The sequence below is a fragment of the Lepisma saccharinum genome, chromosome 4 (assembly GCF_977018435.1).
Source record: "Lepisma saccharinum chromosome 4, izLepSacc3.1, whole genome shotgun sequence".
Lineage (NCBI taxonomy): Eukaryota > Metazoa > Arthropoda > Insecta > Zygentoma > Lepismatidae > Lepisma > Lepisma saccharinum.
Genome location: NC_139232.1, coordinates 12,212,078 through 12,232,003, shown reverse-complemented (window position 1 = coordinate 12,232,003; position 19,926 = coordinate 12,212,078). Strand labels below are relative to the sequence as shown.

Sequence of the window (19,926 nt, the reverse complement as noted above, 5' to 3'; positions counted from 1 at the left end):
CCCTTATCACTAGGGCTGACCCGATACAACTTCGAACCAATTCCATTGCTCTCACTGATACTACCGATATGCAGGGGTGCCCATCCCCCCCTATGCCCATGATACACTCCCCCTAAAAGGTAGAACACCCCTCCCCTACGCCCATGATACACTCCCCCTAAAAGGTAGAACACCCCCCCCCTCGTTTATGCCGAATTAATTACTCAAATTATTTTTGTCAGACAAAATTTGCTGAAAAATATAATACCAGAGGTGCAACCACGAATTTTTGTCTGGGGGGGGGGACAAGTACCAGGATAAACATACCAATAATAATAATAATAACATTAATAATGGCTTTATTACTACTACTACCAGTAATAGTAGTACTAGTATCAAAGATGTATCCTCATATCCTCATAAGATGTATCCTCATAAATTTCACAAAAAGGGGGTAGAAGTCTGTGCTAAAGCATTTGTTTGGAACAAACTATTGGAAATATTTTTTCAACACTGTCAATTTCACATTAGCTAATCATGGAAATGAAGCACACAAACTGTATTTCTGAATGGCAGAAAATGAATGATAAATGCATCCCGAAGATACATGTGTAACTTTCATGTACAACATATGTTTTACACATATGCAAGATGGAGCGACATAAAATAGAAAGTACATATGCAACAAGTTAACAGATTGTAAAGCTTATTCAATACAAATACGAGTGTCACTATTTATATTTTGAGCCTTGGCAACACTGATTGAAGTTAGGCGCGGTTTGACGTTTGCACGGAATCGTCTGGCATTATTGACCATAACGTACTTCAAATGTTTTGTCAATAGCTTCATTTGTGTTGTTATGTTGTCTTGGAGATTGCGCGACAACAATAAAATGGAATTAACTCGTGAACATTTTCGTGCGATGATTTTTTACAATTTTCGACGTGGATTATCAAGACGAGTGCATCGATCAACTTACTTCCACATTTGGCGATGAAGCCCCATCCTTTGCCACTGTGAAACGCTGGTATAACGAATTTAATCATGGCCGCCATTCGCTCACCGACGATATTCGCGAAGGTCGTCCAAAATCAGTTGTTGTTCAAGAAAACATTGATGCTGTGCAAATCCTAATACTGCAAGATCGTCATGTGACATACTGTGAGATTGAGGCAACCATAGGCATTAGTTCCACCAGCATATATAAAATATTACATGATCATTTAGCTGTGAGAAAGGTATGTCCTCGTTAGATCCCACACAATTTGACAAAAACTAAAAAAGACGCTCGTGTCAATTGGTGCAAACAAATGCTCAATAAATACAATCGTGGTGCTTCAAAAGACGTATATAAGATTGTAACAGGTGACGAATCATGGATATATGCATATGAGCCGAAACGTAAACAGCAGTCGACTGTATGGGTGTTTCAAGATGAACCCAATCCAACAAAAGTTGTTTGCACTCGAAGCACATCGAAACAAATGGTTGCCTGTTTTTTCGGGAAAACTGGTCATGTGGCAACTGTGCCTTTAGAGGAACGTAGAACGGTCAACTCTGAATGGTACACAACAATTTGTTTGCCAGAGGTCTTCGGTCAAATACGGAAAAACAAACAAATGCCGTCGGATCATCAAGACAATGCCAGCTGTCACACATCTCGTCTAACAACCGACTTTATGAACAGTCAAAAAATCGAATTGATGGGTCATCTGCCGTACAGTCCTGATTTGGCACCCAGTGACTTCTTCTTGTTCCCGAATGTCAAGAATAAATTGCGTGGACAACGATTTTCGTCGGCGGAAGATGCCGTTGATGCGTTCAAAAACCATATTATGGAGGTGTCTCAAGAAGATTGGAAAAACTGCTTTGACAAATGGTTCGAACGAATGCAAAAGTGTATTGACCATAAAGGAGAATACTTCGAAAAACAATAAAGCAGTTTTCAATGCCAAATTCCTGTTTTTTCATTGTTAGGCTCAAAATATAAATAGTGACCCTCGTATACAACACATATTATTTAAATACATTACATTGCAGAAAACAAGTAGAATGCGAGCGAAGCAAGCAAGAAAATTTTTAAACCCAATTTTTGCAATTGAAAACTATTGATTTAATAGGAAGCAAATAATTTCACTGGACGCCATGGCATTCTCTCATTTACAATTTTTTTTTTGATCATTCGGTGCCCATGACCGACTTCCTCCGCTCCTAGTACGGCTGTGAACTTGACGAAAACGAGAAAAGCAGATAATGCGAGCGAAACAAACCAGAAAATTTTACAAAATAAATTTTTATTTGCATAAAATTTGAAATCGAAGGGGTAATTAATTGCTCCTCTGTGCCCTCCTCCCCCCTTGCAGGTGCCCTTGGCCGTCAATGTTTGTCCCTCCTTGCTACCCTAGAATTAACTTCTGTCCAAGGTTGGGGGGGGACAATGACCTCCTCTGCCCCTCTGTGGTTGCGTCACTGTATAATACAGACTTATTAAAGCAATATAGGTTTACTTTAGATACTTTAGGCTCACTGCCATTGTTCGTCAACCTTATTCGGCACAGTTTGTCTGCTCGACTAACCTTGTATTAATGCAGATACCATGCCCCCCCCCCCCCATCCAAACCAATTCTAAAGGCATAAGAGGTGGTATTTCATTCCAGCCCTATCGCCGCGATCATCCACAGGTAGGTAGAAAAACTACACATAACCAAAACTAAAAATCAATAACAAGTCAATCAAACGATACGATCCCCTTATTTTTGTGTTATATAGAATTGGTATAAAATTTTGTCCCCCCCCCAAAAAAATTCCCATGACGCAGGCACGTTATGAAACCCCTGTGGGCACCCCTGCCGATACTTGTAAAATTTGATTTTAAAATAACAAAGGCTAGTTACCGAGTCATACTAACTCATCACATCACATTCCTTTTATGGAATTAAATAACTCCCAAATTTTTCTCATGTAGCATAAAAACACTCTAAAATGTTCTGTGACACTTGTACTTTTTTATGTGAACTTCTCTGCAGACCCAAAGGATTGAAAGAAAGAGGTTTTTGAAATGTTTCAAGATTTGAATGTGTTTCAGTTAAAAAAAAATGGTGGAATGTGTCTTTTCTTCAGTTTCATGTAAACACTATTAATTCTTGTCGTTTGAGTTAACCTGGAGAGAGAGAAAAGTGACGTAAAAGTATATGCAAATATAGTTACTAAAATAATGCCTCTTTATGCTATGTTGCCCACCATTCTCTGTCATTTGCAATACAAACAAGTCGCTTTGGTATCAGCCGATACCAGGGGGGGGGGCATGAGGGTGTGCTTGCGCACCCCATAATTTTCTTCAGCACCCACTAAGTTCAACTGAAAACACTAACCTCTAGAGTGTCATATTATGTCATGTCATATTGAGCGCCAAATGTTAGGTACCGAAGTAAGACCATTAATATTGTATGCAACAGGCAAGCACTGAAAGAGATGCCGATATATATATATACTTTCCTGTACTGGCGGCAGCCTCTATAAAAACCAACGGCCGTATTTCTTTCTTTCGTCAGCATTGTTGCTATGTTTTTTCTTCTTTTCTTTCTTGAAGTGGTCTGTTTGTGGTTTTCGATAATTGCCTACAGGAGAGGTTCCCAAACGAAGGGAATACGGAAAGTACAATGTACCCAGTCGAGCCATAAGTTCTGAAACAAAGTGATCGCCTGTCTGCTGGTACTGCAAACCCAGCACGATCTAGTCGCAAGATGGTAAAATGCATGTAGAGACATAGGTGTTGCCTGTTCAAGATTAGTGTAGTCAGTAAGAGCTACGAAAGTGTGTAAAATGGACATCGAACAGAAGCGAGCAGCAGTAGTTGCCTTAAGAAGATGCCCGCTGAGATTTTCAAGGATCTAAAACATCTGGGCATTAACAGATTATTTGTTTATCACATGATCAAAAAGTTTGCTGAGATCAATGGATTTGCTAACTGTGTTAGAAGTGGTCGTCCGCGGTCAGTCAGAACACCAGCTCTCGTCAAAGCCCTCAGGGAGCGAATCTGACGGAATCCCTGTTGCAAGATGTCTCTCCTTGCAAAGCAGATGAATGTGTTGACAAGAACAATGTGCGGCATCATTAACGAAGACCTTAGACTCAAAGGTTATCGACAAACAACTTGGCATTTCCTCACAGCAGACCTAAAGCGTAAGCGACAGCTGAAAGCAAAGGCACTCTTGTGCCGGCATGGTCTTAACGGCCACAGAAGAATTTTTTTTGCGGACGAGAAAATTTTTGACGTAGAGGAATCCTATAACCGCCAGTGATCGTGTGTATGCTCGGAGTGCTCAAGAAGCTATGCAGAAGAAGAAATGTGTGCAGCGTTTCCATCATCCTGCATCCATCATTGTGTGGTGGGGCATTAGCTTTGAAGACATCACACAGCTGCACTTTTGCGAGAAAGAAGTTAAAACCACTGCAAAAGTGTATCAAGATACCATCTTTGAGCCGGTGGTGAAGCCCCTCAACGAAACCTTGTTCCATGTAGAGGATTGGACGTTTCAACAAGACTCTACCAAGGCACACAAAGCGAAGACCACCCAGCGGTGGCTCAGGAACAATGTACCCCACTTCATAACAGTTGTTGATTGGCCCTCAAGCAGTCCTGATTTGAACCCACTGGACTACAAACTCTGGTCTGTGTTGGAAGGCAAGGTCTGTCAAAAGCGTCACCCTAATTTGGAAAGTCTGAAACGGACCTTGACGAAAGCAGCCGCTGAAATTCCGATGGAGGTGATCCGTGCCGCAATAGATGCATGGCCAGACAGATTCGGGCTAGTGTCAAGTCAAAAGGTGGTCATTTCGAGTGAATGTTGTATTACTGTACATCTGAGATGCACAATAAAGCTCCTTGACCTTTCAGTTGTCAACCTACGTGTACTGTGTCTTATTTCTACTCCCTGGCATGTGTATCAGAACTTATGGCACAACTAGGTACTATGTATTTTGTACCTCCAGGGGTTACATTGAAAAGGTTCAAAAATTTTGTTTTTTAGAGACAAAGGTAATTTCATTTTGTATTTCACTACATAGTTCAATAAGACTGCAACGTGTATCTGAATGTTTACCTTATACAGTCATGGACACTTCTTGGTTGTAACAGCCCCATATACTGTCAATGGGATTGCTACAACCCAGAAGTGTCCGTGACTGTACGACCACTTTCTTGGAATATAAGGCTTAATACATATCATCATGGACGTCCAGGGGGAAGGCAAGGGGGCACAGCCTCCCTGGAAAATGAATGTCAATCTAAAGTTATTATATTTCACACACTAATTTCATTTCAGTCAGTAATTTATGTTAATCAGTGGTGGCGATTAGGGGGTGCAGTTGCCCCCGCTTTTTGTTATTTTTGCCCCCAGATATGCTAAACCTTATCTACCAAGGGAAAGTAAACTGTCCTTGCCCCCCCCCCCAATCCCCGTTTTGGCACCTTGCTCCCCCAGTTTTGAAAGGTTGCATGCGTGTTTCATGTTTTTCCTTATTTTCAGCATCGCACCTCCTAAATTTCTTTCCGCACCCCCTCAGCACCCCTAGTTGATTAATCCTGGCACCGCAGCTGGCCGGTACCAACAGTCACATAAAGACTTACACAGAAGGGAAGAGTACAAGAAGAAAATATTGAATCTTCCTGCTTGAATGTAGATAAAACAAATTCCACAGTGACCTTCACCCATCTTTCCCAAGAACTCTGCATTTATCTTGCCCCGAAACAGCCCAGCTTGGTAGTAATGCTGTTTTTAAAAATGTCCATCTTTCTTACCGCACGAGTTTGCAAGCAGGAATGGGGCTGTTCATTGCCAAACTTTTGTGTCCTAAAGAATTTCGTTCGTCATCTGGTTGCCCTAAGCTTTACATTGGAGCGCAATAGGATGCTATTGAAACATTATTTCAACGAAAGTAAGAATTTGTCATGTAATTCGATACATGTATAACCATAATTTGTCTGTGGTAGTGGGCCCTCAAATATGGATCGTGATGTGAAGGATACAGTGAAATTGAAACTTAAGTGAACATAGTCATCATCTCTATGTTAAAATGTAGTTTAGTCTATCTTACCAGTACAGTAATATATGAAAATGAAATAGATAATTGTGGGCTGAAACTGCCTGGGCTGATATTTTACATACAATTATTGTCATATTAAATGATATTCCATTGTAAATGCTTGAACATAGGAGACTCGAGTGAGTTCGAGCAAGCAAAATTCTTCCCATGCAGTAATCATGCATGTCAAAGACCTCTGTAGCACATTCTTGTAACTCAAGAACTCTTGTATTATTGAGAGTGAGCAGTTCATTGTAGTTAGACTGTTTTGCAAAAATTAACGTTTGAAAATTACATCCATGCATTTAAACAGAAATAATGTTCATAAAAGTATACAACCAGTTCTGCTTTCTCACCCGATTCTGGGACATTAGTGCATCTGAAAGAAACACTGGGACAAATGGCACCATTTCAGGACCGTCCCAGAAAATCAGGGATGCATGACAACCCTAATCATGATTGTTCCTATTGCTAACTGAGTGGTTGACTTTTGATTTCAGCACTGAAGTTCCAGAGATTAATCCCACGCTTAGGCTGTTCTTTGTGAGCATCTGTTAATCAATTTCAACTATTCATCACTCATCCTCATAATCTTAATTAGCCAAAAGTGCCAAAAATGCAAGGTAAATTAACAAAATACAGTAAGACCTCGTTAATCCGGACCCCGATAAGCCAGACAGGCCAAAAAAAAAAAAAAGAGTTTTCGGAAGAAGCTGCATTGACACAGGAATACACTCGTACTTACTGCATTGTATGTACAGTATTTCTTAACATTTTACTGTACTGTATAGTGTATTTAGGCCTATGCCCTTTAAATACACCATAATAAATGTGTTTTGTTGCTATAAACAGAGTTTTAATGCACTTTCTACTGTTCTTTTAGGTTATTTCAGTTAATCCGGACTTTCGTTAAACCGGTCAACTTACCCCCCCATTAGTCTGGATTTACAAGGCTTTACTGTACTTACAAATTGATCTTCTTCTGTTTGTATATTTTGTCTTTTTCTTTTATAATTTTCAGAAGTACCTGATTACCAGATGTCATCCATTCGTCCTGTATATCTCCATCTACTATTCTGGTCGTGTGTAGATGAGTGCAGATATTCTTGTATGTGGACCACTGTTGAATCATTCTCAAATAGAGGTTGGGCTGTACCTCAATTCCATGGAAAAGTGAGTGGAAATGAAAACAATGTTTATTTGAAAACTTATTCATTTTGTGTATTTGTTATATGGTTATATAAAGTATGAGTATAAAAATCACTTACACTCATCATAATAAATACTCATCCAATCTGATATAAAATTGCAAATGTTCCATGAAGAACCCTAATAGTTCAGTAACATTTAACTTTAAACTGATTACGTGATATGTAGTTGTAGTGACGGCTGGTGGTCTGACACTATGGGTGTGCACTTTAGCCTTGTGTCCAAAAGAAGTGTTATCACCCCTCGCAAATACTCACAACCGTTTTGCACACATAATGATGTTAAATTTATTGACAAGTTATGACCACCTTTCACTGATAATGAGGCTATGTCAAAGTTGTATTTCATGAAAAATTTTAAAAATATGAATTTATTACAAACCTGAAATACCTTGGTGATTTTTCCATCGATCTTCAGAAGAGCGATGTTCATTCGATAACCTGATAAAATCACTCAAAACCAATCTATAGTATCAATATAATTGTCAATTTTCAAAGTACAAGACATATCCGGAAAGAAAGGTTACAGCCCATGCATACGTTGGCAACACTGGTTTTGACCTTCATCCTTCCGCTTTCGTCTCTTGGCCATTCGTCATTGTTAGCTGGAGTCTAGTTTGAGTAACACGTACTGACAATAGCTGCGCCGGTTCAAAATCCCGCCAAATGTGAAGTGCGTTCTGTCATACATTTTCTCCATGCAAAAGGTGAGTGCTTGAGTAGATTTGGAAACTTGATAACTGCACCCAGCACCATAATTAATGCTGCTGCATATTGCCAAACCTTGCAACGCCTTCAACGGGCCATTCAGAACAAACACAGGGGAATGTTGACAAGAGGTGTCCGCCTGCTTCATGACAACGGTCGAGCTCACACAGTGAATGTCACCAAGGTGCTTCTCAAAGGATTCAGGTGGGAAGTTTTGGACCATCCACTATAGAGCCTGGACCTTGCACCCAGCGACTTCCACTTATTTCTTCACCTTAAGAAACATCTTGCAGGTCAACACTTCAAGGACGAAGATGATGAAGAGATCAAGAACGAAGTTGAAATGTGGTTCCAGCAGCAGGTGGCAGAATTCTATGGCTGTGGAATACAGAAACTAGTACCTAGACTTAACAAGTGTTTGGACATTGCTGAAAATTATGTGGAAAAGTAACTCATGTAATACTAATTAATCTGTAGTGGTTGTGTTGTCAAATACATTTTTTTTAATACATACTAGCCGTTGTAACCAGATATGCCTCGTATTTAGTAAAAACTTTCTTCCTTGCTCTGCTAATGATAATGGAGAGTAATAGCATTTGCATACACCAAACAAAGAAGCAGACCCGACTACCACATGCAGAAAATCACTGTAATCTATCTAGCAGTTGTTTATTTCTAATGATTCACAACCATCAAAATCAAACAAAATGAAAAGAATAGTTGTCACTGTGTACAGTTTTCCCTTTTATGATGAAATCAAACCCTTGATACTGACAGTGCAATGAGCTTTTGGCAGTGTTGAATGATATTTCAATGCAGGAACAGACGAACAATGAAAACAGGTGATTGCCACATCCATGCTCCATCCATTGAGGTTGATAATTCGACTACAACACCACAGGGACATTTTATCATGGCCAAGCTGTACTAAGCAAAGGCAATGCAAGACACTGTTTAAAACACTAGTTTCACTTTCAGTTTAAAAAAATTAGAAAGATATTTACAAGTAAAATTGTTGATATTGGGGCATCTTTGATTGATTGATTTGGTTTATTTAACATTGCTTTTCTGCTACTTTTGGCTAATCACGAGAGTGATGATATGATGAAATTGATGAAGGGACTCCCACAAAGAACAACCATGTACAGGCTGGGGCCTACCAAGCTTCTTTTTGTTGTGTGACAATATATGCTAGTTAGTCCATTTAGTCCCATCGCTAGTGTTATGTGGCTTTTTAGATCTGTTTCTTTCAAGTAGATTACCAAGTATTCTACAGAGCATTCCCTGACATTCGCTACGAGAATCAGCGGCAAGCAGCCCGGCATCAGCAATTGTCTTTCCCGGTGAACGGGTCCGTGACAGTCGCACGCTACAGTCTGTTATTCTCGGTCTCCCTGTTTTCCCTTTCTGTTGACGTTGCAGACTGACGCCAGTATAATCCTCCCTCGGAAGTTGTGTTGTGTAGTGTCCGTCTGTTGAAGATTGTGGCTTAATATGGCACCACAAAAGTTTACATTACAACAAAGGATTTATCTTGTCGAGTGTTACTTCGGAAAGAGGAATTGTGGAGAAGTGCGACGACGTTTTGCAACGAAATTTCCTGGTGTTCCCGTTCCACATAGGACCACTATATTAAACCTCGTAAAAAAGTTTAGAGTAACAGTGTCAGTTCTGAATAAAAGTGGAAAGATAAACCAAGTATACAAAGACAATCCGCACACCATCCGTGAGTTAAAAAAGAGTATTGTACGAGAAATCAGGAGAATTACAGTAGACGAACTTGCATGTGTAAATGCCAATTTCCTTCGGAGATGCCAGAAATGTGTTGCAGCAGAGGGACATCATTTTCAACACCTTCTGTAGTCAAGGCTAGTATACAATATGAAAACTGTAATTTTAATAGCCGACTCTAGCGACTGTTGCGGACCCCGTTTACCAGGAAAGACAAGCGCTGACGTCGGGCTGCTTGCCGCCGAGTCTCGTAGCGAATGTCACGGAATGCTCTTTATGTTCTGACACGTAAATTTGGAAATTTCCTCTTAGAATGAAGCACAAAAATATAGTTGTATCTCTTACAATTTAGCCTTGTAAACTCATGTGTATATGATATCCAGAGAGCCTAATGGTTAGAATTTGAAATTGGTTCAAGTGCCCTTGTGCTCTATTATAAATACAGATGAAAATTGTTTCAGTGCAAATACATCATGCTGAGAACAATCAAAGAGCCTTTTCTAAAAGATGAAGTAATAGATTTGTATGTGTAGAACCAGAAGATGAATTAGCCACACATTGGCTAACTAATGGGAAAACAATAGCATGTCATAATTTAATCTTGTTGTGTTAAGTCTGTATGCACGTTAAACTGGTTTGTTTAATGCATACGAACCTGTAGGTACGCACAGTGGAAGATTCAGGTCAAAATGTATATTTGTTTGAATATAGTATTCTGGTCTTTCACTAAATACCGATTCTTTTCTCCTTTCCTTTCTTGCAGTGGCCATTTGTTCGATTCTTAGGAGTGCAGGAGCCAGCATCTGTAATATTTTCTTTCTTCAACCTAATAGCTCATTTTGCTATGCTTCAGGAATTTAGGAAAAACATTCCCCGTTCATCACCAACATACTATTTGTGGCATGCCTATTCTTTGGTATGTATCCAGAGTTGAAGATTTAGCAATTTATAAGTAAAGAAATAAAAATAAGAGAGCATTATATAGGGTCTGGCAATATACCATTTTAATATATTTCCTATAGTAACCCAATACAGCTAATGTAAAGCAATTGATAGATAACGTAATGCCATTTGTAAAGCAATAATACAACACTGTGTATATAGCCACCATTCCATGTTGTGTTGTACACTCATGAAGTCAACGAACAAAATTATCCATTACAGACACCAGCACTGCAGGTGGAATAGCTGGACTTCTTCCCTAATTCTTCTCCTCAGGGTCTCGGAAGTTAGGGATATGCGTTAAAAAAACTCTGCTCTAGAGGTATCCCAAGAGAAAGAAATTGCAGGCAGTCAGTGTGTGCTCTGCAGCTACCATACAATGCACCATCCATTACTTTTAAAATACGCCTTTACCACAAAAGCACGTTGTTCAAGGGTTCAATGCTCCTACAGAAATAGCATCCCTTGTGGTCTTACCTCATGCTGGATTTGATCCTTACTGCGGGGCCGTAGGGAATACCAACCTTTGAAAGTAGTAGATATATATTACCAGACCCTACACAAACTTACCAAATATTTATTAGTAGTATCCCTAAAAAAGAATAAAGTTCGCATTTTCACAGGTATGTCTGGGGGAAAGAAAGGAATATGTAGAAATTGTAGCTCCAACATGTTTCTTTCATCAGTATCTTGGCTAGACTTTACGTTATGGAAAGAAATCTTATAATGTTTGGCATTCTGTTATTTTAATTAACTATTTTTTTAATTGATAATTTTTTGTACTTTAAGTTATTTAACATTGCTCTTTTGCTAATCATGTGGAAGCATTATGATCAGAGGACATTCCAGTGTTACGTGTGTGACATTCACACATAAAATGTAAGATTCTAGACATGCGATTGGATTAAAATATCCATAATTAACTGATTTCATAGAATTATTAAGTACTTTGTGGTGTTTGGTGATGACATAGCCTGAATGCATGAAAAATATTAACAAAAACATCATGTGTGTGATGCTTTAAAAATGTAGCAAAGTTTCATTTCATTTGGCTGTGAAACATATAGGCTACAGATGCTAATTATTTTTGTAAGTGAAATATACATTCACAAGCATTTAAAGCTTAATGCAATTAAAAACAATTATAATTTCCAGATTGATTCATTTGCCACATTTCATTGAATGCCTATCAGATGAAATTGATGAAAGGCAATGACAAAGAACACCCAGGCCAGGATTCGAACCTGGGAACTTCAGTGGAAAGATTGAAAGTCGACTACTTGCCCTCTGAGTTAGATCTTATTATGTTGGAAGAGATTAATTTATTTTCTTTATTCTAAGTTTGTATTATGATGGGTAACAGATACCTTGCATGAAATTTAAGGCAGGGCATCCAAACTATTTCATACACAGGCCCAGTGAGGTAAACAATTGGTTGAGGTCCATGGTACATTTTACTTACACTAAAGAAAATGCCTCGAAATTAAATAAATGAAGGGTATTATTTTTCTAAAACTTAATTTCATGTAAAAATGGCAGCAATTTTTGTTTCGTGGCATCCAGCATTTTTGGCCTTTGTAGACAGTTGTGATAATTATGATAACTCATCTAAGAAATATGACAGAAAGCTGTTTTGAAACACCCTTTCATAGGGGTTACAACAACAAAAAAATATATTTTTTAAAAAATGGTCAGGCAACCAGTGGACCACTTGCTGTGGATTGGCCCGATTGTAATAACTGCCGATTCAATACAAGAACCTGAATTGTTCATTTACCTGCTTAAACAGCTTCTTTATAAAGCCAGGTTACATAACATATATTTTCAAAAATAATAATATAATTGTAGAAATATTGCCAATATGTCTGTATTGACAGACACTGAGAGCACAGACTTCTCTCTCACATGTATTTTAATTTTCTGTTATGTTGCCATACCAAAAATATGTGCTAAATGCTTATAATACATTTTATACCATATTTATAGGTGTGCATGAATGCTTGGATATGGTCTGCCATCTTTCACACAAGGGACTTCCCCTTTACAGAAAAGATGGACTACATTTGTGCCTTCTCCATGGTATTATTTTCTCTGTATGCTATGCTGGTTAGGTAAGTTTTACAGTAAAATAAGCATTTGGTATTATGTCCATTTTATGCTCAGATAGGTTAATTGGGACTGGACCTACAATTTAAAGTGGATACGAAGTGCTGTGGAAAGTACCTTTACTGGAAATTGAACCCAGGATCTAGGCTAGGCCCCAAGTGCCATAACTAGGGCTAGGATTTTGATGACCTTAAAATAGCCAAAAAATGTACTTTAAAAAATGCATTTATGACCTAATACATGCAAGAAAATGCCCCATAAACTTAGAAAAATGACCTAAAAATTCTGAAAGATTTGTAAAACAAATTTATAAACTAGCAAGAGAAATTCAAATTACAAATCAACGTTACAGTATCTATCACATGTTCATTGCGTATGGTAGTACAAGTAAGAAAGTTTACTTTTTGTCATCTTTTACACTTTAAGTACTGAGTTGCCGTACAGAATGAAAATCATATGAAAATTTTCAAAAGTGAATGATTGTCGGTTTTCGGACAACAGAGCCTTGTACACGGAAAAATTTATCTCGACTTCCACTGACACAAGAGGAGCGTACTTGAAATGAACAATAGCACTTGCTGTTAAGTCACTATCAATTCCATAGAGTGCAAATTGCTTCCCTGACAAAATGTCCAATACAGAGCACAAAACTTTGTACCCAGTGTTTTTTATTGTAATAATAATCCGTCTGGCGACAATATATTTACTGATAGAGGGGGAAATCACATTGTTTGAGCTGAATTGTTACACAACAGTTTGTATCAACAATACTGCACATACAGTACAGTCCTTCAGAACTGCGCTGAAGACAATGAGACGAGAGTCGGGAACCTCTCTCCTTCAAAGGGTTACATTTGCATGTAAAATGCCCCCTCTTTCACCAAAATGTAGAAAAATGCATAAAATTATTTTTAAAAGGCCGAAAAATGATTTATACTTTTTAAAAAATGACCTTTACTTCAAAAAGGGTCACAAAATGCAAAAAAATGCCTTAACAAAGGCATCCCAATTAATTTACTTACCCATAAAACACATTTCTATCTACTTATGCAATGTTTCTGCATTTGCATCAAAATCGTAGCCCTAGCCATAACATATATACTATAATGTGATCCGAAATTGTTGTCTTTTATCTTAGAAAGTTAGAATGTTATGTTCAGGTATAAAATATTCTGTATTCTTTTTAATTGTAATATATCATATGGCACTGCTAGCCATTGATCATGGTATATATGTGCAAGTCATTACATATAGTTTGTCATACAAATAGAGCATTTTCATGCATTTTTTTTCTGCATAAGGGAAAGACTTGGCAGCAAATTACAGGAATAAACAGAAAATTTAGTTGGTGTAAGGGGATATAACTGCCTGGCCAAAACTAACACTGGCTCTTTTTTACATTCTGGAACCTGATGCTTTATTGATGCAACAATATAAGTCTTTTCAACAATCACTCATGTCCATCTTCATCTTGTCCTTCTTACAGATGTTTTACCGCCAGGTTTCCGTAAACTTTTCTGTCCTCTCTGTGGGGAGTATTTTTTTTTTATTTAGTTAATCTGATAATATCAGGTGATGAATATAGTTGAGCATTAGTTGTAATAATTCCACTTTACGTACAGATAGGCTAATAGATTGATTGATTGATTTGGTGTTTTGTGTCCACTTTATGCACAGGAAGGCTAATCGGGACTGGACCTACAGTTTAAAGTGGGTTCCGAACCACTTGTGCCTCCACCAGGTATCGAACCCGGGGATAGGCTAATAGAGACTGGACCTACAGTTTGAAGTGACATCCAAGGGTGGTGAATGAATAAGTTCAGTATTATGTAATGTTCTCCACATTCATCTGTTTTTCCAAATCTTTCAGATCTAAATATATTTCATAAGTTTCCACTTTCAAAAACTCCAAATTTAATATTAAATGAGGTGATAAAAGTATATTGCTAGTTTTGTTAGTGTCATTACAAGAATGATACTTAATAGAGCATTAACACTGGGATTGACATTAATAAATATGTATGGACACTTCATTTCATCTTTTGTCCACATTTCAGTGCATTCACACACACTTTTTTCAAGTGTTGTAACTGATATCTGATGATGTTACAGATATAGGATATTGCCATGCCTAAATTTCATCACAGTTGTGTGAGTTACCACATTCTTCACAGATTTGCAATAAAAGAATTTATAACATGCGATATAGTGGTGTGTTTTACAGACTCACTAGTTATAAACAGAGCTAGGAATTTTAGATGCAAAAATTTGCCAATAAAGGTGCAAAAAAGGTGCCAATTTTTGTATAAAAAACGTGCTAAAATAGGTGCTAATTTTCAGATGTAAAATTTATTGTGAGCAGTGCCTACATATATGATTCAACTTGTCTGGATAAACACATAGAGTATTCTTTGGTTTTAAATCATTTAATATAACTAAGCAAAGAAAATTTTCTGATACATTAGAAAGCGACATAAAGGAAAATATGCTTCTTCTTACTTGCTTAGAATTAGTCATCTAGAAAACTGTTAAAATAGATTACATTCAAAATTTCTATATTCTTCTGAGTGAGACTACATCTGCGGTCACTAAGCAGATACTTGTAAGTTGAAAAAAGAACGTTCAACGTCAACAGACAGTGGTGCGTATTTTGTTTTCAACCGGTAATCCACATCCTTGTTGAAGATTGTAGGGTTTGAACAACAATTCGTAAACAATACAGCATACGACAAAAAAGCACAACTTCTAGCAATTGTAATGCGTCATTGTTGACGCTGTTTAAAGTCTGCACGCTTACTACATTAACATGCAAGAACTGAATAAAGCCAATTCATTGTTGTGCGGTAAACAAGAATCGCATGCCAAGAAGCCGTGCCTCGAATGGGGTGGGGTTAAAAAGCGTGCGACTTGTATTAAAAAAAATGATAAAGATGCAAAAAGGGCGAAAAGGTGGAAAAGGTTCTGAGATTGTGAAAAAGGTGCAACTGAAACACCATGAGTAGAGTTCAATACATGTTTTTTTGGGGGGATGAGTCACTTTTTTACCCATTTTCACACAAAATAATTTAAGGTGCAGCACCTAAAATTCCTAGCTCTAGTTATAAATAATAATATATAGAGACCGGATTTTAAAAGGAAGTCCTTTTCTATTTTTCAACACAGATCAAGGAATAAATAACAACAGTGTTGATATTTATCTTCCACCAACAACATTACATGCTTTTGACTTCCCTTTCTTTCATTTTTCAGCGCACATCCTCTTTGTTTTCCTTTTTAAAACATTTTCCTTTCTGGCCCCTTCATTGACTAGTTTTTCAGCCTATATTCCTTCCCCCCTTTTTTTAAAAACATCTTCCTTGGTCCCTTTATTGACAAAATATCAAATATTTTGTACCATTGTTTTTTCCCCTGAACAAAACGTTCAACATATTGTCTATTTGGTGCAGTTTAGAGGAAAGAAAGAACAAGCGCCTTCCACCTTCCCTTCCCTCCATGAGTGTTGGGAGCACATTGCAGTGATTGTTGAAACAATGCGATCTGGGCTTAAGCAGCAACAAACACATTGCAAGCAGCACACCTGTTGGGTTGAAAGTGTACTTATCTGCTACATTTAGACTTTTATTGTAAAGTTTTTTAGAATAGTTTTAACTTAACTGTATGACAGTGACGACAGTATTGAATTCAGTGCAATGGCAAAGCCAGCGATGTTTTCAGACACCTGACATGGTGCCTCGTCGATAAAGTGTTGGTTGAGGATTTAGGTCAAAAGGTATAGGAAAAGACACTTTCTAAAAAGTGACCTAAATCCTCAACCAACACTTTTTTCGACGAGGCACCATGTCAGGTGTCTGAAAACATCACTTCAACCTGAAGAAGGAGGTAGTATAACCTTCGAAACGTAGTTCGACAAATCTCATGCTCACACACGTAAGTTACTGATTTTTAATCTTTTAACCTTTAGTTGATATTCGATTGTGAGCAATTAGCACATTACCAGTATGGCAAAGCCAGGTACAAGTTATTAATATTGGCGTGAATGAAGTGCGTAAATAATAATATAAGGTTAGTGTGGCTGCAACCTATGAAATGCGGTAAGCTGTCTCAAGGAAGATTTGATCGAAACGGATGGTAAGATTATTCACTGTACTTTACCTTCAAAAAGAGGAAATGAAAAAGGATTATAGTATAAAAATGTTATTTTAAATGAAAGCACAATATATATGAATGGTATATATTGCACTTTTATTTAAAATAGTATTTTCAGTGGTGTGCAAAAAAAACTATAGTCCTTTTTTAGCAATAATTTTCCCTTTTTTTTCCTTTTTAGAGAAAAATTTTTCCCTTTAAAATCCAGTCTCTAATAATATATAAATAATGTTTCAACTAATATGCATTCTTCCTCTTCAGGAAATTTCTTTAAGACAATATCACGTCACATGGAAAGGAGTTAAAATGCTTGGGTTAAAAAAGGTAAAATGTAGGGATGGGACTAATATGAAATTTTTGCCGATATTGTTAAACTACCAAATTAAATTTACTGATGCTGATATTCTACTGATACAACATAAAATTTGAAGAAAATTTATTTATGTAACCCAGTGTCTGCAGGGGGTTTTAATTTGAAAGGGGAACTGCATATTTGCACATTTACTTTACAAAACTGATCTATATTTATTATAACCATGAAGTGAAGAACAAAAAGGAAAGAATTTTGCACTGAATTGTAGGCTATTTATAAATATATTGGATTGGTAAAAATATTGATAATTATAAAGGTACTGATACACCGATATGCCTATATCAGCTGTCTCATCCCTAATGTTTATTCATTTGTTTATTTGTCAGTTTGTTTCGTTCCTTACCTTTCATCTTGTTGCAGAATATTCTCACCAATGCCTAGTTGGAAGTCAGCTGTACTCTCAAGTGTGTGTGGACTCTTCTTCATATGCCATATCACATACTTAACAATAGTGAAATTTGACTATGGTTATAATATGAAGACCAACATTACAGTGGGTAAGTATGCAGACCTTCGGGTATGGCACGTAGCACTGGGAGTCAGGAAGCTTTGCACTAAATGGGTGTACCATGAGAAAAGTTACAAGTTTGCAACTTTTGTCATGAAATTTTCTGAAACTTTGTTAACAGATTGTTAGTATTTTTGCTGGATGTGTGCATTGCTCCAATTTTAGAATATACTAAAAAGTATTCAAGGTGAGCACAAAGTCTTTTCCAGATTATGAAAAATTGTATATTGAAAACTATGACAGATATAAATGTGAATGTTGTGGCATTACATGTACCACACATTGAGGCTTTTTTTTTTGTCATTGCAAGTAAGTGACACTGATCATCTGTTTCAACATGGTGCAATGAAGGAGAAAGTGCAGCGTGTTCTATGGTACCACGAAAGTAAATTACTGGCAACAGTTCAGAATGGAGTATAGACAAAACCCTCCAGATATTAAAAACATTAAAGCACGGTATACAAAGTTTAAGGAGGCTGGCAGTGTTGGTGATATGCCCAGAACAGGTAGGCCTGCTGTGAGCGAAGGGACTGTGTTTCAGTGCAGTTCTTGGAAATCAAATCATTGGCTTCAAGAGAACTTGGAATCCTTCAAAGCACAGTGGTTAAAATTTTACATAAACCGCTTCATGCTAGCAATTGTGACTGAGGAGATATTGTCTAATACATGAAAGAAATTTAGTCATTTAGACATTCTCTGTGCAACAAATGGTACACACCTTCAAGTTCATGAATAAGACAACAAACTTGTGATTTTGGGGAACATTTCGAAAGCACATGTGTGTGCCTAACATAACAAAACCTTTTGTGCCACATACTTTTTGTGTAATTAATGTTTTCATATCTGGGAGAGACTACTTTATCAGTGGCATAACTAACATGCTCTGCACCTTTCCCCCCGCAACTTTCAATTGTGCACCCCTGCTAGGTTATTGTTTTTGTTTTTTTAATGCTTTCCTTTCTAAAATATAATTCACACCTACATTTACATTCAGTGCATACAAATATGAAAATATATAGATGTAATTTGAATCAGTGTACAAGCTGGTACGAAAGATTGACAACAGCCAAATTGGAAAAAATATGTATTATAATTACATATGTACTACAAAAGTGTTTTTTGAGGGAAGCAAATTCTTGCGCTAATTTGGTCAAGTCCAGTTTTCGAGCCCAATCACTTTCGATGCTTAACAGTGCCAGTCCATTCAATCTCACTCTTGTCATTGTGCTCCTCAAGTAATTTTTTATCAATTTTAGCTTGGAGAAGGACCTCTCAGCTGATGATGACATCATGGGTAGGATCAGATATAGCATATAAGCAGTGCATACATCAGGAATACAACTACCCACAATTTTGTTTTCTATCAAGAGGAATTCTGCAACTTCGCTGATGTTTGACATGTTCCTTCTTTTGATTTCAGTTGACACTACATTCCGAAAACAAACAATTTCTGTAGCTATAGTGCAAGATACATCTTCTTCATATTTCCCCCAGAACTTAATAGCAGATTCCACTAACTGTCTGTCGGTATTTTCCGTTAAGAAGTGGGGCTTAAAAAGTTGAAGATTTCTTTGATTGGTTTCATACTCTGAAATCTATTGTTGACTTGATTAACTAGAATATCCAAAGCACGGTAGAAAATCTTTACTTTAAAAGAATACATTGGGTCGATAAAGCCAACATCTTCTGTCAGTTTGTCGAAGAAGTTTTTCACTTTTCTTTTCCGTTTGGTAGAAATTGAAGTTTCTATTTGCCACCTTCTGGCCAATTCTTTAGCTTCATTTTCAAACCCCCCAAAATTATTCCGAAGCTTGTTAAGACCACGAACAGACTTTTCTAGAAGGCTGCATGCCTCATCAAGGAATATGTTGTGATTTTGTAAAGTTTTGGAAACAACATTTCTATGTTCCAAGACTTTGCTTTGAAATACAAGCATTAAGACGAAGTGGAATGAAGACATTTTCTTTCGTAATGCAGATGCTTCGGCTATTTCTACATTTTTCTTTGATGTTACGATGAGTGTTGACAAGCACTTTAAGATTAAATGGAAATTGACTTGAATTGCCAGCAAGGAATCAGATCTAGACGACCATATAGTAGGACACAGCTTTTTAAGAGTTATGTTGACAATACAGTTTCC

The 19,926-nt window shown here is 37.3% G+C and overlaps 1 protein-coding gene across 1 annotated transcript in view; it reads left to right on the top strand.

Annotated features, from left to right (window-relative positions):
• The window catches only part of PGAP3 (Per1-like protein PGAP3), a 45,537-nt gene that overhangs the window by 5,461 nt on the left and 20,150 nt on the right, over positions 1–19,926 (top strand). Inside the window, exons 3-6 of the mRNA XM_083120308.1 lie at positions 7,086–7,237; positions 10,475–10,627; positions 12,640–12,764; positions 17,639–17,775. Coding sequence (XP_082976434.1) covers positions 7,086–7,237; positions 10,475–10,627; positions 12,640–12,764; positions 17,639–17,775 — 567 coding nt within the window. The remainder of the gene's footprint in view (positions 1–7,085; positions 7,238–10,474; positions 10,628–12,639; positions 12,765–17,638; positions 17,776–19,926) is intronic.